Below are 27,322 nucleotides of genomic sequence, written 5' to 3'. Positions count from 1 at the left end.
GAGGTCCATGTACCAAAAGCAAGCCACAAGACACATATCCAGGTACCCTAATTCCAAAAGTACTTACCTAACTCGAACATAAAGTGGATGAGTAGCGAGATTCAGAGTAAGTTATGCTAAATGTCATTGAAGCTTAAATGCTCTTCGCATTTTTAAGAGAAACACATTTAGAGAGGTTGTTTATCTTAAACATTAATTATCCTTGGTAAATAGTTTAGAAAATGTAATTTATGGTATGATATGTTTTCTATACGTTTTTGATAGGCAGTTGTATGTTGCTTACCACCTCTGGGTGAGGAAGGGTATTTATTATTGCCTGCACAATCTCTGGTTAGGAGGATAGTTTAATGTTAAACTATAAACATTGATTTGGCGTCATCTTATAGTGTACACACCACACCATTAAGTAGATTATGTGAGTTATAAATGCCCTTAATTGAAAAATGAATGAAATGACACATTTGCGAAAGGTTGGGTCTTACAATGCTGTTTATTATTACTTCACAGGTGTTACCCATTTGAAGCGTTCACAGTAAGAGGATTGGGATCCACTGTGCTTCAGTCTTGTATTTCAGAGCCTGCTGGCACCTGAGCAGTCCATCTGGGGCCTGTATCTTTGGCCGGCGAGGGTGGTGGTTGTGTACAAGCGATGGATGCAGCACTCCTACTGATGGACGCGCCGAATAGATTGGATCTGGAAAGTCTGGGCGTGAGAGCCCCACTCCCTCCAGTGCTTGTACTCTCCAGCATGGTGGTCACTCTCCATGATGTACTGGTACCCGCGGTATCCAGGGTACTGGTAGCAAACCCAGCTGAAACATTAAGATTTGAAAATCCATTGTACATCACTTTAGAGGCATGTATAGTACACTTGGAAAACATACAAGATGCATTGAATTCAAGTTTCTCCCCAGTGACAAACTCCACAGACACATCACTCTCTTATAAATCCTTTTGCATCTGGCCAAGAGACAGATTTAGTTGTCTCACCAGTGCCACGCAGTCCAAAAAAAATCAGAAATAAAAAATACATAAATGCATACATAAATCTAGGGGCTTTGGTCCAGTCCCTTGCATCCCTTGGACTGTTCAATCATCTTTTGCATTTAGATTTCACTCGCCACTGCGTAGGGCAGTTGATCAGCCCATTTCAGCCACTGGCTCTCTTACGCTGTGAGTGACAGCATTTTGCCAGGTCACTTGTGTACATTAGGCTGAAAAGAAATGCACTTCAGTGCCAGGGCTGGAGGACCAATACCGCACTTTACCAATGCTTTTTTTTTCTACTTTTTTATCCATTTTCATTTTTAATCTTCCGTACTGTTCTATTGTGGTTAAATGTCCTGAGTTTTTTTGGATTTTTTTTTATTTTAACATTTTTATTTCAGGCTAATGGCTGGAGGCTTAGGCTGCATCATATTTCATTTTTCCTTTATTATTTCTGTAGTAGTACAAAATAGTACTGTATCCACCCTCTTGGGAGTGATGGAGAATTTAGACCAATTTGTGGGTCTTGTGGGGTGGGGTTGCGACCCTCATCCTTTTGGATTTGAGTGTAGCTTTCGGTACTCTCTCTCAACCTGTACTTCTGATGAGATTAGCTTAAAGCTGTATTCAGGACACTGCCTCTTATGGTTTCAGTCCTTTCTGCAAGACCATTTATCTCAAAACGTTGTGAGCCAAGCCCACAGTGCAACAGTTGCCTTATGGGGTCCCGCAAGGTTCCTCTTTGAGCCCCATGTTGGTTAATGTTTGTGTCTACCCAACAGCTGATGTAGTGGAGGCTTACAGTCTCACTGTGTTCTCTTTTGCTGATGATACACAGATTACTTTATTCGTTCGAAAGGCCATCTAATCTAAGATCATGCCTTGTTGGGGTGGTGCGTTGGGTGTCGAAAATTGGTTAAAACTTAATAGCAGTAAGGCTGAGGTTCTAGTGGTGGGAAATGGGCCTCACTTCGGGTGCCAACAAAGATGTCCAGTTGATCTTGGGCCTCTTCCTTTTCCTAGTCAGGTGGTTAAAGCCCTTGGATTGGGTGGATAGAAAGCTCACTATGGAGTATCAAATAAACAAGGTGTCTGAAAGCTGTTTTGGCCTCCTGAGATTCCTCAGAAAAATCTAAAATCATCTGCCAATTTTTACTCGAAGGATGATTGTTCAGGCCTTAATCATCTCTCACCTGGACTATTGGAATGTGCTAAATCTCGGGGCTGCTAAATCCTCTCTGAAAAGGCTTTAGATTATCAGAAGGCTGCAGCATGCCTTCTGTAACGCATCCCGAAGCATATCTCTGTTTCCTTTCAGCCTCATCAGCCACATAATCTCTAATTGCTTACTGTAGACAAACATTACAAGTTTAAAACTTTGTGCTATATGACTTAGTCTGGACCTAAGTTCCTAAAGTTGCTTGTTCATCCTTACTCTCGCAGTCAGAACCCAGCAGTGATTTATCGAATCAGCTTGGCCAGGCAAGGGAGGCTTGCTGTTGCATTTGTGGGGCCTAAAATGTGGAACTCACTTCCTCCTTTGTTGATACTTTTGAAAACCTGGTTATTTTAAGCTCTGTCACCATGCTAGCACCTTGGGGAAGCCATGAGCTCTACAAGTCAGATTAACATAACATAAAGGGGCCTAAAAACCAGTGACCAAAGACCTCAATGAATAGACAGCGGAAGGCTCATAACCTAATGTAAAATTGAGACCAGAGTAAGCATTTTTTCAATATTGCAATTGAAGCATCCTCTGGTACCATAAACATCATCTAGCAAGCTTGGGCCACATTGAGTACAGCACTAGGGCACTTTGGGTCCCCTTTTTGTTGCATAGTGCATGCAGCTTATAAACAGAGGCATAGAGTCCCTCGGCAGATTTGTCCATCAACATCACAGTAAGAGTTTGGGAGTACACTGGCGATGAAAGTTCCTAAACTACAGGCCATTAGTACTGGGCTGGCCTTCCCACTGTGGTAAAGCCAGATTAAAACTTAAATAATTCTGCACAATTTGCATCTTGCTTTGCTGAACATTTTTGTCATTAGGTGCAGGGTCCAAGTGAGATAAATGAGGGTGAAGAAGAAGACGCTAACAGCATGTGTGCTTATAAGATAAATGGAGGGAGAGCTGCGCCAGAACTTCCCGTGAGCTGTGCCTGTCACCCTGTAATTGACTACATCAGGCTTTTAAGTGATTTCTTTGGGTACAGCGATTCCTTGACCCTGTGGACCCTGCTGATATCTGCTCCTCTTGACTGCTTTAGCTGCTTATCTGCGAGGGGAAGAATGCTCTTACAGTGCCTCTTCTCTGCATACTTTCTTTGACTGTTGTATTTTTTACAACAAAACTAATTAGTCGAAGCTGAAGAAAAAAAAAAAAACTACAACCAGAGTGGGACCCAACTAGGTGCCCAGAAAATGACTGGCTGCATAAAGCCATATTTGCCTGCATAAAAGGGCACTGGTCCCTTATCTGTTAAGGGACCAAGACCATTATGCACCTGGATCCCTCAACACAACTGTGTGCTTCCAAGCTGCAATGTTCACTTTTTTCAGTGTTAGCATCTCCGAAGATGCAATACCTGAACAGCACCACAAGGACATGTCTCATATGTGCATGCAAGCAGTCGCGAGGTCCCTAACCCTGCGAGCAGGGCTCTCCGGCCAGCCCAGGCCCCAGTGCTGTGGCCCTGTCTGAATAACATCTTCACTTAAAGCCATGGGGTCTTTCCTCCTCCTACTCCCCATCTGAACAATTTCCAATGCAACTGTAAAAAAAAAAAATAATGGAAATTCCAGTTACAACTGGGTTGAAACTTAGGGGACCCTCAGAGTTCTGAGCACAGAGTTGGTTCAGCCCAACTCCTTTGGTGCCAACCTAAGATTAAAAGTCCCATGAAATAACCCAGCAACATGGTCATGGCTCTGCCAGACCCATTTCCCTGTGTCCGTGAGACTGGCACAGTAATAAACAGGAGGAGTGGAGGCTGGTGGCTGTCCTTAAGGCGGTACCAGGGTGTCAGGCGAATTTACTCAAACTTTAGAAATGTTAGCTAAGGAGTAAGTGTCCTTAGAGGTGGATACTGTTTCTTAGTAATTAAAGAATGTGTGATGAGGGAAGTAACAAGCATATACTAATCTCATTTTACATGTTATGGCAATGGATTCCTGACTTCCCAAATTCCTATTTGGTATTAATTATTACGATCTGATGGAATAAAGTCACATTACAAAGCTTGGGCTTCGGACCAACAGGAAGCAAAGGAAACACGTTTCATACATTCTGCTTTGATATAAATGGTGAGGACAGCAGGGCGAGTTCAAAATCATAAATAGGCATCAAAAGTAAAGTGCATTCGACAAGATTATTTACTTATTATCTGATCACACATGCACTGTTCACCTTGTTTGAGCTTTCTGTGACGCAGTTGGGATGTTTATAAAGTTCACCCGTGTAAGCCTTATCATTTGAAACGATGGGTAACTCAAAGCAAATCTACCTTTTCTTCTTTTTTCCTTCTCCCTTCTCCCTATCGTCAACATGCATATGAGTGAATCATCTCTTTATAAATTAACAAGTAAATATTTGCCCTTTCATCTGTTATGATTGTCCTATTTGCACATCCTGATTCTTCCATTCTAGATTGTTTCTATTCTACATTTATTCTTTTAATGTGGTCTCCAGAACTGGACATAGACAATGCCTCCAGAACTAGACACTGTACTCTATATGCACTTTAACATATAGACACTATGCAAGAACTTCAATGTGCACCCCCTGATGAAATGGACCTCCAACGTCATATCTACAAGCAAAAACTCCCTTCTTCCAATTCCTGAACATAATTAGAATCCTGTGACCCCTTTTGTGAATCAACCATATCTCCAATCAGCTCCACTGAACTAAATTATTCCAAAGGTTTTGGTCTCTTCCAATATGTGTTAATTCCAATAGATATTACCTTTGCTACAAACACACTGTTCACCTTGCCTCGCACCCCACAATTCAAGTCATACTATCGCCACCTTCTAGGCCGTTTCTCAGAAGAAAATTCTCTTCAAGTTCTTCAACTTGGTTGTGAAAGCAATTTCCAACTTACCACCTCCAAAAAACAATAGGTGGCATCAATCTACCTCTAATGCTCCTAGCATTCTTCGCCTCGCCAACCTGCACCTCCTAGCTACTCTAAATCTTAATACGCAATGACTCAGTTTAAAGCCGTCTCGCTCCTAGCCCGACTGCAAATTTACATGGCGTTGGGGATTCCTCTGCAAGGAACTCCTACCATCCAAATGGCCCTGAGCCAACCAATAGCCTGATCTTATCAAATTCACCCTTCCACTGACAGCATTTCTGATCAAAATAATTCATCCTTACAGATACATACACATCAATGCTCCAGAATTGGACACAATATTGTAGATGGGTCTTAAGAGCTCAAAACTATAATCCAGAAGAAGCCTCCTAAAATGGACACAATTCTTCAAATGATTTGCTGCAAAGATAGAATCAGTCCCTGCAGAGTTGGACCCAAGTGTTCTGGTCAGTAACTTCTCAGTTCACCTGTCCAGTCGAGGACAGGGTCTTAGCTGAAGGGATGTTAATGGGGCTGCTGTTTTCAGGCACAAATCATTTCCACAGATTTCCAGATATGACTGGAAGAAAGTAAGGAGGAGGTCACTTACGCCCCACACTGGACCTTCATTGATCCAACTTCATTGTTGCACCAGCCCATGGCTTGAAGAGAAGGGTAGTCATCGCACATCTCCCACTGGCGCCCAATAAAATTCTCCTTCTCGAAGACAACCAGTTTGGATTCCTTGTGGCTCTGTATGTGGAAACAAGAAGATAAAGCTTGTAGTAAACATCTGAGGAGAAAGGTCAAGAAGCAGAGCGAGTGTAATGATATGTGAATTTTGACCACTGACTCCACGTTGCACTTAGCCTCGCACTACACTGTCACATTAGTGGCCACCAGCTTAATTTTGTCTATTGACCTCATCTTAGCATTAGACGCTGCTATAGTAAAAGCTGCAGGTAGTTTTCCACATTGTACAATATGCACATGTTTTTATTCTTTGTGTTTTTTCCCTCCAAGGGCGAAGGCTGATAAGAATGTACTCAGACGGCAGGGAACTGACTTGTTTTGAATTGGCACCTTGGGATTGTGGCCGCACCCCGATGTGTTATTTTCAAAGCAGGCCTAAAGCAATCAGCATTTTTTAAATAAATAAACTTCTGCAGGGAGAGGGAAGTTCTAGACTTTTCCTTTCTTATTTGTTCAGAGTATAAGAGGCCGAGACCAGGTGGACCGGGGACAGAGAGTGTTTGCAGATCTCAGGCCCATCAGGACGCTGGAGTGTGCCATCCTTCCTGTGAGGATAATTGATCTCTCTCGCCTCAATCGATTCTGGGATCTGGCGATCTGATGCTGAATAGGAGGGAGTTGAAGCAGTGATGCCCTTTTCTCATGGTGATGCATATTTTTTTATTCATTATTTGCTTTGCATTATAATATAGATACATATATTTGCTGTGTATATTGCAGTGAAGAATCATTTGTACATTATTTAATTTCATTGCTGTGACCATTTTTAAATGTGTGCTTTCAGCAACCTAATCTCCTTTTAGGAACCTTGCATAATGAAATAATAAATGTCTTCTTTAGACTAAGAAGCGCATTCCAGAGATTTTTGTCAGTGCATGAGTGTTTCAGCTCAGTCATTAGTGAAGCAAAACAGTGAGTGTGGTGGACATTTGAGTAGATAATGTTCGTGAGATTTGTCAGTCTGCCAATGCTTCTGAAATCATAGAATTACTGAGGTAGAGCTATGTGAGAGATATGTGACTGGCTTTTCCTGTCCCTACTAAATTTGCAGCTGGCCAGTGAGGGAATTTCCTAAATGGTCAGTCTGCATCCTTGTCCCATAAGATGCCATTGATGAATGAGCCTATTTTAATTATTTACATATTAAGGATAACAGGCGGATTGGACGCTCAACATGACTGATTGAGATGACATGCAAATGTGCTGTTGTGTACCCCGTAACAGCACATACAAAACAACAGACATAAATGTGCTGACATGTAGAAATGTACATATTTACAATTTTATTACATCGAGGGTCATATGTTACATTTTTCTTTCTGATCACAGTACATGGCAATTTAAAGTAGTTTTATACTCAATGAGTGAGCGGGAAGCCCAGGTATCCGATGGCACTCATTTCCAGCAGAAGGGACCTAGAAGATAAAAAGCTCAGAATCTGGGTGCAGAACAAGGTGGTTTGAGAGAAACCAGAATTTTCTGATTGGCAGATTATTTATTCCTGTAGAGGATATAGTGAGTCAGAGTATCAGCAAGATAAGCATATGTCTTGGACTGCAACCAATAATAAGCACAACTTATTATTATGTGTTATCTTATAAACAGTAGGGCATATTCTAGTTTACAACTCTTTTTAAGTCAGCTATCAGCAGAAACTTAACACACCAACAAGTCAGACAGAAATAAAGCTCACTTCTTTTGAAATGGATGAACCCTGGGACAAGGTGCAACTAGCAGAACAGTGAAAAGCTCCTCTATGAATTCATGATACATTTGGAGATTGCTGCCAAATTGCCCCTCGTCCAAATGTTAGCTAAGCGTTATTGATTCATTTTGCCACACTCAGTGTCAATTGTAACTCAGTCACACAAAATATCCTACTGACTCTAACTGGCATGATAATGCTCTGTAAACCTGTATACACTTTATTTTTCTCAGCAGCACGATTCAGTATTTAGATTTCACCTCCTCCGTACTTCAACAGCGCAAACCGCTCTAACTCACTGGAGCCAGTTTTCTCCAAATGGATATGTTTAAGGAGGTGGTCTGTTTGTTGTCCTAAATTCCCACTGTGCCCTGGGTATTTAACTTATTATCAGTGGTGGGAGCTGCAGATCATTGGGGTGGGGAATAAAATAATATTTAAAAAAATTATATTAAAAAAAAGTACCTGCTACTGCCGCCGCCGCCACCCACCTCAAGCCTCTTCTTGAGATTGTGTGGGTGTCCCAGCATTCCCTGGGACACCAGCAAAGGCTCCCCAGCAATCCTGGTGCTGCTCTCATGCTAAACTTAACATGAAAGTAGTATCAGGATTGGACTGAGTGGTGTGTTCTGCCATTCAGACAGTGCACTGGGGTCTGTGCAGTTTCTCCAAATCAGCTGTGAAACCTAAGTGCCTAAGATGGCCGGCCAAACTGACATGCGCACTTAGTGCACATCAACTCCACTCCAAGCCCTCCGCTCTCCCATGGACCAGCCCGCCCCTTCCCCCTTCCCTGCACCTGCTGAAAAATAAAACAATATTAAAATATCTTTTAATTTTTTAGCTGCTGGCTCATCCAGTGGGGCGATGTTCCTTCCCCATTGTGAAGGAGCCACCCTTGCTCACTATAGAGACACTGCCTAGACACAGCTTCCAAGGCAGCTGCAGGCTCAGAAGGCAAGTAGAAAAGTCTGGGCTACCTAGGTAGGGGGAAAAGATTTAAAAAAACAAAAACTGGGACATTAGACAAATGACAGAATGACAAAATAAAGCGCTCACCAACATAGAAAACACAATCAATAAAACTCTAAGGGTAATTAAATGCAATTTTTACACATAGTATTAACTGTCTTAATTAATTCCTTTCTGATAGCGGCTGCCAATTAATCCTGCAATGAAACATATGTGAACTTGTCTTCTTCTTTCAACCCTCTCTGAAAACCGACACGTGCTTAATTTACCAGGACACATGGTGAAACACTAGAGCTGAGCCAGCAAATCTGGGATCCCTGGTCACCCTATATCTAGGTCATTACCAATGCTTTACATGGAAATATAGAGTGCAGATACTCGTTATTTAGAGTACCTGTTTTCTCCTGAGAAGTGCCAGTACTCTTCCGTTAAATGTAATTCAGCAGTGCTGAGAAGTGTGTGTACTCTCCTTTTCAAATTAAAGAAGTGCAGGTACTCAGTACCGACAGAACCTGCCCACTTACAGCACTGGCCTGAGGGATGACCAATTGCCCCTGCCCCACAGACCTCCCCATTAGACATTCAACAAAACCCTAGAGCTGGCAGGTACGAAGGGTCAGGGCTACGTATTCAAAAGATGCACATGGCGACCCGTCCTCATTACACAGTGTTTATAGCCCTGTTCATTTAAACCCTTTACAGAACTAATGAAGGGAAGGAATTCTACAGGCAGGGCCCCATTACCCTCTCTTTGGCACATCCAAAGCCCAACTAAGCACTGCTTCTGATGTCCATACAGGTATGTGCCAGGACCATGAGTAGGTATAGTGATTCAACTCAAGCTGCTTTTGTCAAAGCCTGATTCCAGCTTAGCCGGCAAGTATTAGAACAGGTCTAGGGTAGGGGAACTGCTTCTTTCTATCAATGAAAATGACATCATACCCTATATAAAGTGTATTTTTGCAGTTTACTTATTCCTAAATGCTCCCATGGGTGAGAAGGCTGAGGTACAGAACACTCTTTTCTCGACCTTCTATCATGTCCCCTCCCCTGCGGTGTCTTTAAGTGGTGTGATGCTAGCACTACACAAGCGCGTACCTGGCAAAATAGGAACCCAAACCAACTGCAGCCGACAGGTTGAATCTATACTCTAACTCAGTGTTGGCAACTGACCACAACACACTAGAAGCACCAGAACCTTGAGACCTCTATGATTTGTTATGCCTAAGAAAATAAAATAAACAGAACAATCTCACATACCCAACGCAACTCCTGCAAAACACAACTCATTCATCACACTCACAGAGGTTGGACAAAAAGGGCCAAGTCCTCCCTTCCTTAGAGGAATCCCTACAACTTACATTGTTTAGGCAGGTGGTGTCAAAACCTATCCCCCTGTATTCCCTATGCAACCTCTGCCTTGGGAACACCACAAACCAGAGATCCAAGAGGCCGACAAACTGCATAAAGCAAAAACGCACAAAATAAAATAGCATAGAGGATTTTATGGCAGTTTGATTACTCTATATATTGATGTGAATGGGCCTATGTGCTTATCATCATAAGCATGCAATATACATTCATATATGTGTTATTTGTATGACTGAATCCCACAACAGAATAGTGTTGTCCTACTTGAAACAGGTCTGGTCAACCACAGAAATTTCACGAAAAGGTTTTGGTGGATATTTTGACATACAAATCTTGCTATAAGTACAAGGGTAGTCTTTAGGATCTATCCACTGAAAAAATGAAGGAAAGCAGAAGCTGCAAATTTTTGTGAAGTGTCTATAGCCAACACTGGTTGACCTCCAGTTTTAGACCTTATTAGGCAAGTTGCTGACTTTTAAAGTATTGTCCTTCCTAAGCCATGATGCCAACCTATCATGGTGGTGCGATGCGTTTAAGCATGTTGATTATTTAACATCATTTATGCTAACACATTTGTGGATTATGATTTTAATATTCATACAACCCTATATGTGTGTATACAATTCCATATATCAACAGGTTGGTATTGCAGTAGACAATCTAGACTTTAGCCACACTTTGTAACATAACAGTCTTTTGCAGTCAGATGCATTATACCAGAGATGCAGAGCATCACGTAGATCGTTTCATAATTCACAGGCAACATTTTTAAACCATGAAAGGTTAGTAATGGCTTGTAGTTAAATGACCATATATAATTTGGAAGTAGTAAAGGGCTAAGGCATGAAATAAACCATTACGTCTTATAACTACTTTTAGGTATTTACCTCTAGAAATATTGCAGCCAGATTTTGTTGATGTACGAGGGTTCACTACTACTCTAGCATTATGTGCATTTTATGGAATTCTGAAAGATGTTATTGCAAAAGTCCTCTGTAGATTGAGTTCCTTTTTAGTGGATAGCCACGTATGGCATTCCCAAGATCCTTTTAGAGAATGTTATCTGCATCTGCCACCCTGCCACATACAATTCTTTCTGAACCTCATGATCTGAGCACACTCAGATGTAACGCATTGTAATGTATTCTCCGTGTAGGTTGAATTGAAATGGCCCGATGATCTCTACTGTGCTCTGGTACCCAGGTGTGGGTGTGCTCTATCCTACACCAAAGCTCCAAATAAGAGAAGATGGACATGCAGATCTATTACTGAGTAACTCTTCCCTTCGCTCTCATCTGCTTTCCACTTCTCTGAGGATTTGAGGCACAAACCAGAGTAACTATTGGATGTGGAAAGCAGATCTACAAATGAGCTCCGAATGGCCTTCAGGATTTTTCTCTTTTACTGCATGTGCTATGTGATGATATTTGTACTGCACAAACCTAACTGTATAGCAGAACAGTGCTGCACATGGGGCATGAACCCCAGGATATGATTCTTGATAGTTAACAAGGAGACACTGTAATATAGTTTTCTTATAGTGTAGGGGGTACTGCTTATAGAAGAAATGCGTTGCCAGCTTCTTTCTGAAATGCAGGTGGTTTCGATCCATTATAATGTTGATAGGGATGTTGTACCAAGATCCTGATCACACAGATGGAAAAGGCCTGCTTTTTGTGTTTTTTCCTTCAGGCATTACTTCATCTTCAGTCTAGTGATGCTCTTGCTCTGGCTCCTGGTTTATCATTTACCACGTGCAGTGGTTGATTTCTCTAATAGGTATATTGGGGTGCCCTTTCTGAAGGCCTTGAAATGATGCAGCCAATATTGGAAAACATATGGGCTTGGATAAGGAGTCAATATAGTTCCTCACGAGGCTGAACTTCTTCATGCATTGGATCAGACATGCTGTAGCATGTTGGATTCCTCTCGGGGTGCCAGAATGGGAAGGTTGTTGAGCAAAGCACTGCTTCCAGCTAGTGAGAATGGACTAAGGCTTGCAACTATTTTCCTGAAGTTGTTTTGGGGTATGTAGTTTCATTTTTTTCAGGAGGAATGACTGATACAATGGTTTTCTTGGTGAAATCCTCTTTGAAAAAAAGGTGGTCAAATGTGAATGACTTTGTGTTGGCTGTGAAGCCATCAAGGGCATGGCAGATAACCACTGTCGTATCTCAGGTTGTTTGATGCTGTTGGCAAGCAGGAGGAATTTAAGCTTTTTGCAGGAGACTGACATCTAGATATGAATTAGATCGAGGCAGGTTTTGAATGACTGAATGTCATAGGCAAGGAAATTCAGAGGTAGGGTTGTGGTTGTTAATGTATTAGTGGGTCTTAACATTATTGTGGGTGAGTAAGTCTCCACGTCTGCTAGCAGGGGTTTGGAAAATAGCGAATGGCAAAAATTATATCAACAACTCCAGAGAAAGGCGGGATGTTACACCTCAGTTAGGACACCAGCATACTACATGCAATTGATTCTTGCTTGCCACCAATTCATGTAATTTCGTGGTTCGCAACCTATGGAGTTAACTTACCAGTCTTAATAACAGAGCAAAAGAGGCTCGTAGCACATTACTGGTACATCTATGTCCATTAACAGCCCCATGCACCAAATAAAGATCCTTTTGCCCATATTGACTTTATAGTTCTTGGGGCACAGACGTGTAGCAACCTCAAATAATGTGAAACTACCGACCTTCCAGAATGGTTGTAAGCTCTATTCTGTGCTACCCACACTGTGCTTGTTTTTTTAGCAAAACTGTCTTCTACTTACAGCTGAGCAGGCAGGGCGGAAGGACATCAGGCGCTCAATGTGGTAGGCATTGCTGCCGCTCCAGGCATCCCATCGTGGGTACTCCCCTCGCTCAAGGATAAACTGCTGCCCACAGAAGCTTGTGTGCTCATAGCCGACCCAACTGCAACAAAGAGTAAGACATTGCTAATGACTGTGCACCTTGTACAGAAAACCTGATCACTAATTAGGTCAGCATACAGGGGCAGACTGGATACCACCAGTAGCTCAGACAGGATGCTGAAACCTACACCAGGCCGTCCTCTATAACTACCACCATAACACCAGAACCACCACATTGCCCACATGACAGGTGCACATAAGTAGCCTTTTAGTGGCATTATTTAAAAGGATGACAGCCTATGTCAAAAGGAGCCTAGCCCAAATGTGTTCCATAATGTTTTTGTTGTACTAGTAAAGTATTTGTTTAGTATATTGTCTTTGTTGATGAAATCTAGCGTGAGATATATACGTGATGGGGTGATCACAAGCCATAAATCAGCAGCGGCCGAGCCATCGAAGCTTGGATGCAGCTTACCAATTGGACATTTGCTGTAATAGATTTATAAGCAGTGTGTTCCTGTCTGCAGAATGGAAAAAGCTATGTGTATTAAATCTCTGGGCCCCAGGAATCTAGTGACTCTGGAAATGACGAAAAGTGTGAAGCTGTCTAAACAAAAATACCCTTTCTGTGTTTTTTTATCAGTGTATCCTAGCTTGTTCTTGGCCAGTAACTTGCAGCTTTCTCCCATTTGGAAGCAGCTGATTTTACCATGACCTTTGTCTGCAGTCACTTGGCCAATACCAATATTGACTCACTGGTGTTTGCACCATTAAACTGCTTAGAGTTTTTAGTCTTATACAATAAAGGCTTTTATAGTATTCAAGAATACATAAAAAATATTTTCTAAAACACCTTTTAGGCTTGTTGTTATTTTGCAGTTTTTCATCGATGTAATTTATCAGATAATTTTGTTGTTTCATTAATATTATGAACTGGCTTGGCAGTACTGTTCCTAGTGGAATAAGGGCAAGGCTGATTTGCGTATGGATGCTCCCTGTCTGAGGAACAGTGGAGCGGAGAGGGTAAAACAACGAAGGACTGGAACATGGCTCAGAGTCATTGCCAGAGACTGAGATTAATTCAAGAATTCCACCCATCAGGTTTGTTCTTTAACGCTGCTTAGTATCATGTTGGTGCTGAATGCCTAGCCACTGCCTACTTACGCTCCACACTCCACCTTCAGGGAACGGATGTTGTCGAAGCTGCACTCCATGATATTTGGGCACGCCGCTGTGAACTCCATCCTCTTGCCCTGAAAGTTTTCTTGGTCGTATACAGTGATCTGCAAGACAGAAACCAAAAGCAATCTAAGCATACATAGGGCAAGATTTACAAAAGCTTTGAGCTGTTGCAAAGTGGTGCAAAATGATGAAAAGCAACGCAAATTCTTGCAAGGGTATTTACTAAGCAAAATAACTGTTTTGCTTTGGAAAGATTTAGCACAAAATCCCCTTTGCTCTGCTTTGCATCATAGGGGACTTGCTGTGGTGTCACTGGGACAGATCAGTGCAAATACTCATAGCTTTAGACGCAAAGATCAATCTACTAACATAGTTTCGTCGAAAACGAATGTCGCCTTAAAGCAGGCATTGACATGGGGAAATGTGTTTTTTCTCTTAAAAACCTGTGCTGCATGTGTGCTGTAGTGCACAGCACAGATGTATCCAATGCGTAGGATCCTTCTGAGTTTGTCTAGGCATAGGAATTTATACTGGAAGGATAAGCTCCCATTACCTATCCGAGAATAGGCAATGCAAACGCACCTCTACTCCATGGTGTCCGGCTGTGCGTCATGCAAGGCAGTTTGCTTGTGTACAGGCCAGGCTTTGTAAGTATGAATCAGAATTTTGTATTTCCCTTGCACAAAGCAGCACCACAAATTTGGTTGCAGCGCTCTGTTTCATGAAAAATTAGTAAATCTGGCCCACAAATTAATACATTAATGTTTGATTGAAGGAAACTTTTGTAAAACAGAACAGTTACCCAGAAATAGAGTACATCTGAACGAAAAGTGATATGCTTGAAGTAGCTTTCAAAACTTAGTAAGATTTAGTTCAGATCTGATGTGGAGCAGCAATACATTCCTGACTTTAGCGGTTACCTTTGCAAACTAGCAGCTGCCCAGGCGAGCCATTTTATGTTCTGGGATGTACACCAATGAATCAGAGGTTGAGTAGAGAAGCCTGAAAGGAAAATAAGTCTTGCAAAGATAGGTGAAATAATGTTTAGTAGAATGATTGTGCAAAGCTTCCGTCAGAAACCCAAGGGTTTAAAAGGCAGCACTGCCTTATAGGATGTCTATGGAGATATTGGAGACGTCTTGAGATTTCAGATAGCTTGCTTGTGCCCAAAACAAGGCAGGCTGTGACATTTTGGATCCAATAAAGCATTGCAGTAGTCTACTTTAGATGTAACCAGGGCCGGTGTCAAAGTGTAACTACAAGAATTGGGAAGAAGGGGTGTGATTTTGTTTATGAGTTCCATCATGAGAGGTCAATCTGCTGATGTGATCCTCCAAAGAAAGATGGTCGTCAGTCAAGGCACCCAGATATTAGGCCGTCAAGGCTGGTGAGGGTCTGAAGTCTCATTTCAATAGCCACCAAGTAGATGGCCATGATGTGGAGTTGAAGAAAACTATAATTTGTCTGTTATGTCTCTGTTAAGTCAAAGATAGTTACCCTGCATCAAGCTGGCTGATAGCACATAGCCCACTTTTAGAATGAAATATATACATGAACTATTTGTGTTGCCATCTAGCCTCAGGATGAGCTGAGTACTATCGTAAGCACAGAATCTCAGATCCAATGAGTGGATTAGATAAACTAGAGGAGCCACTTAGATATTAAAAAATGTGGGACTTAAGGCAGATCCCTGTGGGAGGCGACATATTGTCTTCGAACTGTAACAATAAGGGACAAGTGACACCAGTTGCTGGGAGTAGCACATTAGTGATGGCAGGTTAGCTGTTCTAAGCCAGCAATGTGCCTTTCACATACCCTCTGGTGTATGTAAGTGTCAGCACCCTCCTGTGTTGTGTATGTGAGTGATAGCACCGTTCTGTGTAGTGTGCCGGAGGGATCTATAGAATCAATTTTCTCCTCTTCCAAGAGGAGCCTTCGGCGGTGCACTGACTGTGTGCCACCCCTATGTGACGCATAGTCAGTGCACCTCATAACAACCTCTTTGCCTCTATGTCTGCATCTGTAATACTGTGCAGGTGTCGAGACATTGAGTTTCCTCATTGCATGAGATTCCATGCCCATGCAAACCAGAGAATGCCCGTTTGAGGTCACGCTGGCCCACGTGTAGCACTAGGATGATTTGTACTACAGAAGGGGCTGCACACACATCTGTAGACCCTTCTGTAACACCAAAATGCCTTTGGGTGCAAAAGGCAGGCACATATAGCTGTTAAAACCTTAGGGCACTTTTCATAAAATAGCCCCTACAGTTTTGTGGCCCATCTCCAACCTCTAGGGTCCTCCTGCACCTAGTGGCCCTAATCTTGCTGTCTACATGTGCTGACCCAGCCTGTCCCTGTAATCTGGAACTTGGATATGACGTCACCTTTGGTAACCAGATTTGGATCTCCATATCCTTGAACTCTACAGGGAGTGCAGAATTATTAGGCAAATGAGTATTTTGACCACATCATCCTCTTTATGCATGTTGTCTTACTCCAAGCTGTATAGGCTCGAAAGCCTACTACCAATTAAGCATATTAGGTGATGTGCATCTCTGTAATGAGAAGGGGTGTGGTCTAATGACATCAACACCCTATATCAGGTGTGCATAATTATTAGGCAACTTCCTTTCCTTTGGCAAAATGGGTCAAAAGAAGGACTTGACAGGCTCAGAAAAGTCAAAAATAGTGAGATATCTTGCAGAGGGATGCAGCACTCTTAAAATTGCAAAGCTTCTGAAGCGTGATCATCGAACAATCAAGCGTTTCATTCAAAATAGTCAACAGGGTCTCAAGAAGCGTGTGGAAAAACCAAGGCGCAAAATAACTGCCCATGAACTGAGAAAAGTCAAGCGTGCAGCTGCCACGATGCCACTTGCCACCAGTTTGGCCATATTTCAGAGCTGCAACATCACTGGAGTGCCCAAAAGCACAAGGTGTGCAATACTCAGAGACATGGCCAAGGTAAGAAAGGCTGAAAGACGACCACCACTGAACAAGACACACAAGCTGAAACGTCAAGACTGGGCCAAGAAATATCTCAAGACTGATTTTTCTAAGGTTTTATGGACTGATGAAATGAGAGTGAGTCTTGATGGGCCAGATGGATGGGCCCGTGGCTGGATTGGTAAAGGGCAGAGAGCTCCAGTCCGACTCAGACGCCAGCAAGGTGGAGGTGGAGTACTGGTTTGGGCTGGTATCATCAAAGATGAGCTTGTGGGGCCTTTTCGGGTTGAGGATGGAGTCAAGCTCAACTCCCAGTCCTACTGCCAGTTCCTGGAAGACACATTCTTCAAGCAGTGGTACAGGAAGAAGTCTGCATCCTTCAAGAAAAACATGATTTTCATGCAGGACAATGCTCCATCACACGTGTCCAAGTACTCCACAGCGTGGCTGGCAAGAAAGGGTATAAAAGAAGGAAATCTAATGACATGGCCTCCTTGTTCACCTGATCTGAACCCCATTGAGAACCTGTGGTCCATCATCAAATGTGAGATTTACAAGGAGGGAAAACAGTACACCTCTCTGAACAGTGTCTGGGAGGCTGTGGTTGCTGCTGCACGCAATGTTGATGGTGAACAGATCAAAACACTGACAGAATCCATGGATGGCAGGCTTTTGAGTGTCCTTGCAAAGAAAGGTGGCTATATTGGTCACTGATTTGTTTTTGTTTTGTTTTTGAATGTCAGAAATGTATATTTGTGAATGTTGAGATGTTATATTGGTTTCACTGGTAATGATAAATAATTGAAATGGGTATATATTTTTTTTTGTTAAGTTGCCTAATAATTATGCACAGTGATAGTCACCTGCACACACAGATATCCCCCTAACATAGCTAAAACTAAAAACAAACTAAAAACTACTTCCAAAAATATTCAGTTTTGATATTAATGAGTTTTTTGGGTTCATTGAGAACATGGTTGTTGTTCAATAATAAAATTAATCCTCAAAAATACAACTTGCCTAATAATTCTGCACTCCCTGTAGATGTTGTTATCTGCCAAGCTTCTGCTCCTCAAACTCAGATGTCCACAGCGTAACCTACAAGTTCCCTCTTGTCACTGTCCTTAAAATATCCAAAAGTTGTATTACCTTAGACTTGGTGAGAGACGTTTCTCATTATTTGTTCCCATCTTTTTTAAATTTCCCCTGCCACTCTTATTTCTGAGCTGAGCAGATTCCGCAAACATCTGAAAATGTGTCTATTTAAGTTTGAATTAGTCTAATTTGGTTTGGGCTCTGGGATTCCAGTTCTCTTATGTTCCTGCACCAGGAAACTCTAGAAGCTGTATTTCCACTGAAACAGGTCACCAGATAATGTAACATCACTAAGAACATATAAACTCATCATGACTCAAGGATCATAAATATATAAATTATTTTTCCAAGAAGATCTGTTCATACCTTCCAGGGCCCCATGGGGAGTGGCAGTGGGTTTGTCTGTGCCATTTTCTCAGAGGTGGTTTTGTCTGTAAGTGGAAGAATAAAAGCACAAATGAAAATGAACACTTAAACTTTACTTTATTTAGTCACCAACTCATTCTTGGTCCCCCCGCTCCCAATCTTTGACAGTCTTTTTTTATCTTACTAATGGACTCAGTCGTTGAACATGAAAGATTTGAACACAGAGCAATGTGTTGAATGTGTTGAATTAGAGAGTGTTTTAAGGGTGTAGCCAGCAATGGTGCAGTGGCACTGTGCCCCATATTTTTACATTTATAGAAATAGGGTGCCCATTTACATGCTGATGTTAGGGCCCAGGGCACACTTGCTACACCACTTTTGGGTATGCAGGTTTGTACCTAGGGAGGCTAACATTGTGAACTAGCCACACAAAGGCGTGTGACATGCTTGTCTGGGGCTTAAGCATCTTTGTATATTTCTAACTGCATTAGCCTGTGTCAAATGATATGGTTTTACATGCAGATACAAGCCAAATACCTGCCCCCTCCTATTATGCCGCACACACCCACCATTCTGAGACAATTCTACGCAGCCGAAGGGCCCAAAGGTTTATCCAGCTTCTTATTATAATTTATTTTAGCATTCATGTACTTTTTCTATTTCTGTTTAGGTCCAATCACTTTTGTACATCAGCTTCCTGAGTGAGCTGCCGTTGAACCACTTCTCCCTGCAGTTTCTCTCCTGCACCTGTAGGTGATGATAGGGGGAGAGGATGCAACCAATTGAAGATAATACAACAAGCACTAAATAAAAAGTGAATGAAGGTGTATAGCCCGTTTGGACCTTCTTCAGCCTTCAGCTGGTTATGCTGTTAAAACTGCCCTGATTGGACTTCTTTTAAAAAATGTTTGCTATATCTCGTGGTGCAGAGAGATCTCCATTTGCTCCCAACTGAAGCCCAAATTAGTTTTAAATTGGATTGCATTATCTTCAAGGTGCTCTATCACAAACAACCTTCTCACTTCTCAGGGACTCCCAGGAGGGAACAAAATCTTACAAGCAAAGATTATCGAAGACTAGGATCTCTTGGAAATCCGATCGCCACTAGGTGCATCACAATCATTCTCAGGAACAGCTCGTAAGCTGCAGAGCTATCTCCCCGATGTAAAAAATTACATCCTTCTTGTTCAATCACTTTTTTTCAACCAGTGCTACCATTTAGCCATCATGCTGACATCTCTAATTTTCACCTAACATTCACTTGAGGCAATGGGTTCTATTTGTACCAGTAAATTTACACAGGCAGATTTACTTACATGTAAATAAACTCTAGATGTAAATCTACACCTGTTTAATAATCACCATTTTGATAGTCCCTATTTACAAGTGTAGATTTACACCTAAGTGAGGAATTACCTCGCCACTATGGGAAGCAGGGGATGGAGACATTTAAGGCAAAGGAGATCACCACCGGGGAAATGCTGTATAATGCAACTGCAATTCAATGGAATACCCTTCTGGCACACACTAGTGTTAATACCACTCAGTGGTCAGGCAGACATTTGTAACTCACATAGGTTGCATAATAATTCCTTCTACTGCTTGACCATCTTACACTTACATATGGCAAAATTGCTATTCGTCCTGTCCTTCACCCAGTAGTATACCAGTTCACAGCATGGACCACCCATCACCAACTGAAAAGGCATGGAATAACTGAAGAGATCTGCTAAATGCCGCTGGTCAGTTGAAGACTTTCATTTAGCCCACCACTGTCAGTTCCGACAAGTTCTGAGAAGGCACAGTGGCAATCATATATGCGATGATATGACCAAAGTCCATCCCAATAGATCTCCCCACCATTTCTCTCTCTAACCTATGCTTGCTCAGGTCCATAAACTTTAAACAAAATATGTCAGGATAGGCAGCATAGTGAAATAGCCAGCTAAGTGGATTATGATCCTGAGACATACTGTAAAGGAACCCGTAGAACTTCTAAAATCTGTCCACTTAACTGGAAATCATAAAACTGCGTGCCTTTCTTGCAAACCTCTTTATTCATCACACTGCTAAGCGCTGCATCGTATAACACGATAACCACACCTCGTGGTTGCCATGCACAAAATAGAAACACTTCCTACACAGGATCAAAACAAAGACAATGCACTTCCAACCACACACCCTATATAGGTCAGTGTGCTACCAGTGTAGGCAAGCACTTCAGTGCCCCACATAGGAGTAATAGGTGCTAACTAAATGTTGCAACACAATACAATATAATACAGAGATCTCCAACATTGTGGGGAGATCTCCACCACTAGAGTAGAGATCTCCCTATGGTAAAGTACTGGTTAAAGTGATAAAGTTTGTTATTTAGAAAGATATATGTGAAACATTTTAATATAAAATACAACCTAGACCTATTGATGTAAACGTTTACAGTACATTAACTCATCAAATTAAATGTTTATTAAATATTTGAAACAACTTAAATATATTAATTTAATTTATAAAAAATATTTTTCACCCAACATTTAAAAAACTCTCACCCTAACTAGCATTACTACTAGTATTTATGTGAAAGTTATGTATTTAATTAATTACAATTAATTTATAATTTTTCTTACAATGTTTTTTTAATTTAACTATCAATTTTTGAAGTGAAGTATTTGATTTGTAATTTAATATACCCTTTAACACCATAATACTTATATATTAGACTTTTAAATCATTTAATCTATTTTACATTATTCCATGTGCTGTGCTATCTTAACTTCATGCAGTCCATTATTTCTGTGTGAGGGTTTTGCAGTACCTGTGAGAAGCCATGTTGTGGTGCAAGACACATTTATGACTGTTTGTGCCCATTTGGGTTTTAGTAACTCTAAAAGTGTAGTTTGTGAATAGTAATGGCCTTACTCTTTTGTGGGTGGGTGTTTATATCAGCCTGTCCTTCCCTAAGCCCCTCCTTACCTTTTGCTAAACCCCTTTTATATTTGTAGCATGTATTCCTAATTTTCCAGCCCCTGGTCCTACACACACCTACTACTAATTTGTAAACATACATTTATGGAGATTTACTCATAGAAAAAATAATAATAGGTGGAGGTGGAAATTTTCACCAATAAGTGAATTGTTTTTTGTTGTAGTCCTGCTGTAGTACTACTTACATACTACAAAATGCAGCTTGTGAATAAGGTGCCATATGTCTATGTGACTTCTACAAACATTTTTCCTCCGATGTTATTCATTTGTTACCCTTTCCTAGTTCCTTTCACTTCACCTTCGGGTGCATCCAACATTCAGTTACAATATTGTTTCTAATTTTTGTACAAAGAGAAATCATTTCTGTGTGTTTGTTTTTATGTAAAGCACACTAACACCCAGCCTGGGTAAAGCAGTGCTGTAAAATATATATTTTAAAAAATAATAGAAAATAGATAAAATAAATCTTGCTACATTTTACCAGATCAGCTCTATGCAGCCTTTGCAACGCTAACATAAAATATACTCGATGATGGTTGCCAGAAATATGTACTTGCTAGCTAGGGTGACCACCTCCCTCCAGGTCATTACGGTCAATGTTTGCCTTACTGGACTCTTGTAGTGTGGCTCAATGGTTAGAGCGGCAGACCCTGATGCAGAAATCTGGCCTGGGACCAGGGTTCAATTCCTGCCTCAGCGGGTCTTGGGCTCAATTTCCTCAGACCTGATAATTCTTGCATCGGTGCCTGATCTAATTCATGGGTCCCACTCTGTAACTCTGGGCAATAGCTTGCTTAATCTCCACAACGGCCCCAACAGCGCTGGGATGCCTGGCTTCACCTTGGAGGTTGCCCAGGAGTGGGCACCTCACAGGGAAAAGCCAGGAGGGGTTCCACAGCGGTATGCGTACAGCGCCTTGAGACCCTAACGGGTGAGTAGTGCGCTATACAAGTACGAAGTTTACAGTTGTATTCCTATTGCATTAATCAGACTAGCTCACCTGAAAACACTGGTGAGTAGGTGAAAAGTTCAGGCCAGCATAGTTTTAGGTGTTCCTTGGAGAACTGGCGTCTTTCTGAGCGCTCTTGAAGGTACATACCTCTTAACTCAGCCTCTTTTGGATGGTGTAACCCACCTGGGCACATCTTCAGTAACCTAACACACAAAATGTCTCTCTGTGGCTGGAATGGGCTCACCCAATCTGAAAACCTTCCTCACTCGCCATCATATTTTAATTTCCGTTTAAGTAGGATCACCCTCAAAACTACTCAATCTCACCCTCCTCGAAGACTAAAAACATTGTTCTTTCAACGACTTTCACCTTGGAATGCCGTCTAATAAATCTGCTCTCTAGGTCAACACACGCATAGAGTGTATAGTTGGCTGGTCATGTCGTTGTCCCATCGGGGCAGCGGTCGGACTCACCTCGCTGGCTCTTCAGTGCTGGTCGGTCCATGGAGCGCCTGCCGATGCCGTCCCAGCCCAGGACGGACTTTATATAGAAGAGGCCTGGCGGGGCGGTGAAGCCGCCGTCAGCACTCTGCAGTCCCATCTTTTGTTCTGGGCTTATCGGCTGCTCTGTGCCTCGGCGCGCAGAGTGAGGCCTGGTGGGCGCGCGCGGCACGGGGGCACGAGTGACGCAATCCCTAGGCCTCCCCATTCGCACCCCCTGATAAGGAAGGGTTGGTTCTCTGTGCGGAGCCACTGAGCAAGGCCCGCCTTCTCCAACCAGTCTTCCACTCTTTCTTTAAACTATATGAAGCACTGGACATGAACATTTGTGTTTTGTTAAATTGTCTTTTTATTGTTACTACTTACTAGCATTTATATGACACAAAAATGCCATTTGCATGACTATCCTGTTAAGTTGGAAGTTTGGCGCAATAACATGGCACCGAGGAGTTCACACACCATGTCTGGCATCAGCGAGGCTGGAAGGGTGACAAGGCCCTTAAAATACAGGAAATAAGGTAGAAGGGACTACAGGAATATTTATTATTTTATAGGACTGTTGCAAAAAATGTAAAACAAGTGAAACTGCAAGCCACGGGTTCTACTTTCCACTCTCAGACATGTCAACATTTTAGAAGAGGAAAGTGGGAGATTCTAAAAACATAATAGGGAGAATGTATTTCCCCGTTGACTTGCATTGAAGCAGAGACGATTTCAGCCCGCTTGAATCAGATGTATTGGCATGTAGGCACTCTGCGCATGTCGTACACTGAATCGCTAATGGGTGCTTTAATTAAGGTGTGTTGGATCGAAGGCGCTTGAGGTTATTGTTGTTATCATGATAACTCCTATTTAACCCGAGCTCTCCTTCTGTCCATCAGACAGGAAGCCTCAGGTTGAATATGTGATTCCTGACAATATTTCATTTATATCAATTCATTTATTTTTGAATATGTCTCATTTCCTACTTCATGAGTGCCTGTGTTTGTGTATACTGATTTCAGAGACTTCTGCCATCAAAATCAACTATATGAAACTGAATACCATTCTCCAGACCGAAGACACCCTTCATAAAAGGAAGACTGGCGTTAGCATCACCACCCCTGCATGCATGTTTGTACACCCTTCCTCCAAGCTGCAGGTTTTTAGTAGATTTTAAATCACATTGTATTGTGATGGAGCCATACCAAGCAATCCTAATGTCATAATTAAACAATCACCAAATAAACCAATTTCTTCTCTATCTTTCCCCTGACATACTGAACCACAGCACCTCTTAGCCCAGCCTAGCATCACCACGCCCCACGCCTCACCCTAGGCCTATTAATATGAACAATCTCCAGGTTTAGAATCACTGAGGGGACGAGATCCTCACATCTCGGTCGTTTAAATCTATAAGGGATTATCATTTTTAAGAACATTATTAATTGCCAGGCTCTCCTTTGTTATCTGTGACTGCAGGTACACTTCCTTAACCAGCACTTCTTCACAAGCACTAGCACTTAAAAGTGATCAGAATTACCACCAGTGTACCAGGATCAGGACAGGGAGCCATATCAGCACACTTCTGTGCATGTACACACTCTCAAATACACACTCACACCTGCACACAGCCACCCGTAAGTTCTCTCACTGTCTCTCACAAACACACAGACAGCCTCTCTCTTCCTCACTCTTCCTGATGGAACGCGAATGTCCTCGGTGATGAACTGAAGGGTATCCCTGCCGTAAATGACGGACTGCGTCTGAAGTATCTTGACATATATTCTTCTGACCCTTTGTCCAAGAAGAAGAAAGGGGTATACCTTATGCCCAACTAACACTGCAGCACCTGGGCAACAAATACTGAGCCTAGGAGTGTTATTCTGCAGGGATAAACTCAATGTATTCTTACCTAGTGCAGTCATAAGGAGATGGTAAGAGGGCAGTCACCCCAAGACACCATTGACATGCCGACCATCTCCTGGGGGATTTAAATAATGGACTAATTACGCAACCACCACGTGTTTTAAACAATAAGGAAGCAAGGAGAAAATATGGACAATGAGCTTCCCCGTTTCTTACGGGCACTTGTATTATACAGAATATATTTGTGCTTTTTTTGTATAATGCAACTTGTTTTTGACAGTTTTTTGTAAATACGGAAACATTATGCATTGTAGACAGATGTACAGACAGGCTTATGCAATTAATTGATAAAAGTATTTATGATTGATTAAGTCAATAATCCCAGTGTACATTTATTTTTTCATTGTGGCGTGAGAGGTTTCTGTTGAATTTTTCCCTACAATATACCACTTTGTATGTTCATTATTTATGCTGGCCCTGGCATCACAGTAACCTTCAATGGGCGCAGAGGCCTAGTCTTTCCCTGACAATACGAGGTCGAGGACCAGTCCTGTGACCTGAAGGGGTGCACCAAGCCCGCCACAAAATAGGAAATGTACCACTTTCTCTGAACATCACATAACATGATGGTGGCAAAATGCTGTGTGTTGTGAATTTATAGTGTGACCAGATCTTTTTCTCTATGCGAGTGAGAATGCAGCCTACTGCCCTATCTCGTGTAAAGATCTGCAGTCATGTGGAACCCAAAACCTTACACTGGCATTCTGTCTGTATTTCAAGTGTGGGTGTGTGTGTATGAGAAATTTGTAATACATGTATGGTAACAGGACCCCGTGTGTTGTGTGAGTACTGAGGCGAATGGGATCCATTTTTGATGTTTCTGGGTTAGCATGTCACAAGATGGAGTGTCATCATTGTGTATACAAACAGTGGAATTGTATTGCCTTCATTCCTGTAGATGAAGTTTGGATCCCATCCACCGAAGTGAGGAGAATAGCGACAGGGCTACATTTGGAAACTCCATGGGGGCAAGCAGCTGCTGTTTAATTATTCCTGAGTACTGCCATTTGGTAGATGGTAAGGGTGAGGAGTGGGGCTGTAGTTTCTGTTGTTCAAGAGGTAGTATTTGTATTAAATGAAAACCCTGCATGAAGAAAATGGTTGTGACAAATTTATTTTGCCGAATTTATATTCACAAATTATTCTTTAAGAATCATTTTCACCTGGTTGACAAAACGAACCGAGTGAAAGCCATTATTTAAGAAATGTTTGTTGTGTCATGCTATTTCTTAATTTTTCTCTTTTAAGTGCGGGAGTGGTTAAGAGTTTTTCCCCTTCCCCTCGCTTCATCTCCCAGGTTGCTTCTTTTACCTCCTCACTGTGTTTAATACCGCTAGTGCTGCTCCCCCTTCCAGTTTTTCCCTATTCCTTCTTCGTATTTGTCCCACCCCCCTATATCACTCCCCATCCTCTATTCCATTCCCCATTTTGCTTTTCACCTTTGTCTCAGTTTCTGTCTTCCTGTGTCATCCTTTGTCCGTGGCCTTCTGCTACAGTGTCAAAGCGCAAGCATGTGAAGATGCCCACAACAACAGTCTGAGCCTGGGACTCACCAACATAACTGGGCAGGTACCACAATACTGGTTCTGCATGAACTGAGAGACTGTGCCTGAACACAAACCGAGAAAATAGTTTCAGCTAGCGCTACATTTTGTGTGGCGCTGACTTGTTAAACCAAAAGACAGCTGAACTGACATACTGACCAATCTTTGTGTTAATCTATGCCTGTACTCACATCTACGAGAAAGAGAAGAGGAGCAAAGCGGGACCATAGGATTATCTGCATTACATTAGGTAATGTAGGGAATATACAACCCTGTAACTGAACCACCTTTGGAATGTCTAGTATTTAGTAGCACTGTGTGATTAAAAGATTTTCTTATTGCGTATTTTGGTTGACTGTTGACTTCTGAGCCCTTGTCCTACCACAATACCTGGGACTACTTGCCTTCACTACCCATAGTCAAGAGCGGAAAAGGTTGTACATGACCTGGTTTACAGCGCGACAGTAGGATGGACCCTAGGACACCAGTGGCAAATGACCTCAACCATCATGGCTGGAGTACAGTAGCCCCTGTCTGTCCGGTGCGCCCAGAGCCTGACAGAGAAACAGACATGCACACACATACCCACACACTGTACTCCCGCATCATACTTCCACACCAAGGGAGAGATTAGTTGAATTAGTTTTCTTACCTTAAACCTTTAGCTGATTACATGCACAGTTGTTCGCACATCAAGCTTCCTCCTCCTCAAGATCTCAACCTGTTGACATTTCCCACTTTCATGCGCTACACGTATAGTGTGATTGGCAGCCAGCAATAGCGCCCTCCATTGTCAGTCACACTGTAAGTATGAAGCTGCCCCCTGCCATTGGTTGGAGTGCCTAAAGGTAGTATGCATTAGAGAATTATGAGACACTTTTGAAGACCCACCACCACTCAGACAGAACACTGACAGCCTGCACTTCAAATAAAGAACTGTACATGCCAGCCTGGTAGAGTTCCACTCATCGGCCAAGACATGCATAGTTTGTGTATGTTTTTGTCCTGTCAGTCTGAAATTCAGATGCTGTGGTCCACTGCTATCTATCAGCTTCACTTTAACTAGCTATATAACATATCCTTGAACTCTGCTTCTTCTTGTGATATGTCTATCAA

At 42.1% G+C, this 27,322-nt stretch overlaps 1 protein-coding gene across 2 annotated transcripts; it reads right to left on the bottom strand.

The window, feature by feature from the left end:
- Positions 1-471: 471 nt before the first annotated feature.
- On the bottom strand, positions 472-22,880 carry CRYBA1 (crystallin beta A1). 2 transcript variants are annotated; one of them, XM_069226234.1, is made up of 6 exons: positions 22,728-22,880; positions 18,318-18,382; positions 13,891-14,009; positions 12,646-12,787; positions 5,679-5,821; positions 472-812 (listed from the first exon to the last, which is right to left on the bottom strand). In XM_069226234.1, exons 1-6 carry the CDS (start codon positions 22,852-22,854, stop codon positions 665-667), a joined length of 744 nt encoding a protein of 247 aa, XP_069082335.1. In that variant the 5' UTR covers positions 22,855-22,880; the 3' UTR covers positions 472-664. The 2 variants fall into 2 exon arrangements, with proteins under 2 accessions (XP_069082335.1, XP_069082334.1); XM_069226233.1 differs by having other exon boundaries at positions 472-796.
- Between the last annotated feature and the right edge of the window lie 4,442 nt (positions 22,881-27,322).

The sequence above is a fragment of the Pleurodeles waltl genome, chromosome 3_1, assembly GCF_031143425.1.
Source record: "Pleurodeles waltl isolate 20211129_DDA chromosome 3_1, aPleWal1.hap1.20221129, whole genome shotgun sequence".
NCBI classification, from domain to species: Eukaryota; Metazoa; Chordata; class Amphibia; order Caudata; family Salamandridae; genus Pleurodeles; species Pleurodeles waltl.
Note: the sequence above shows the minus strand (reverse complement) of the source record. Positions and strands in the feature narration are given on the sequence as shown.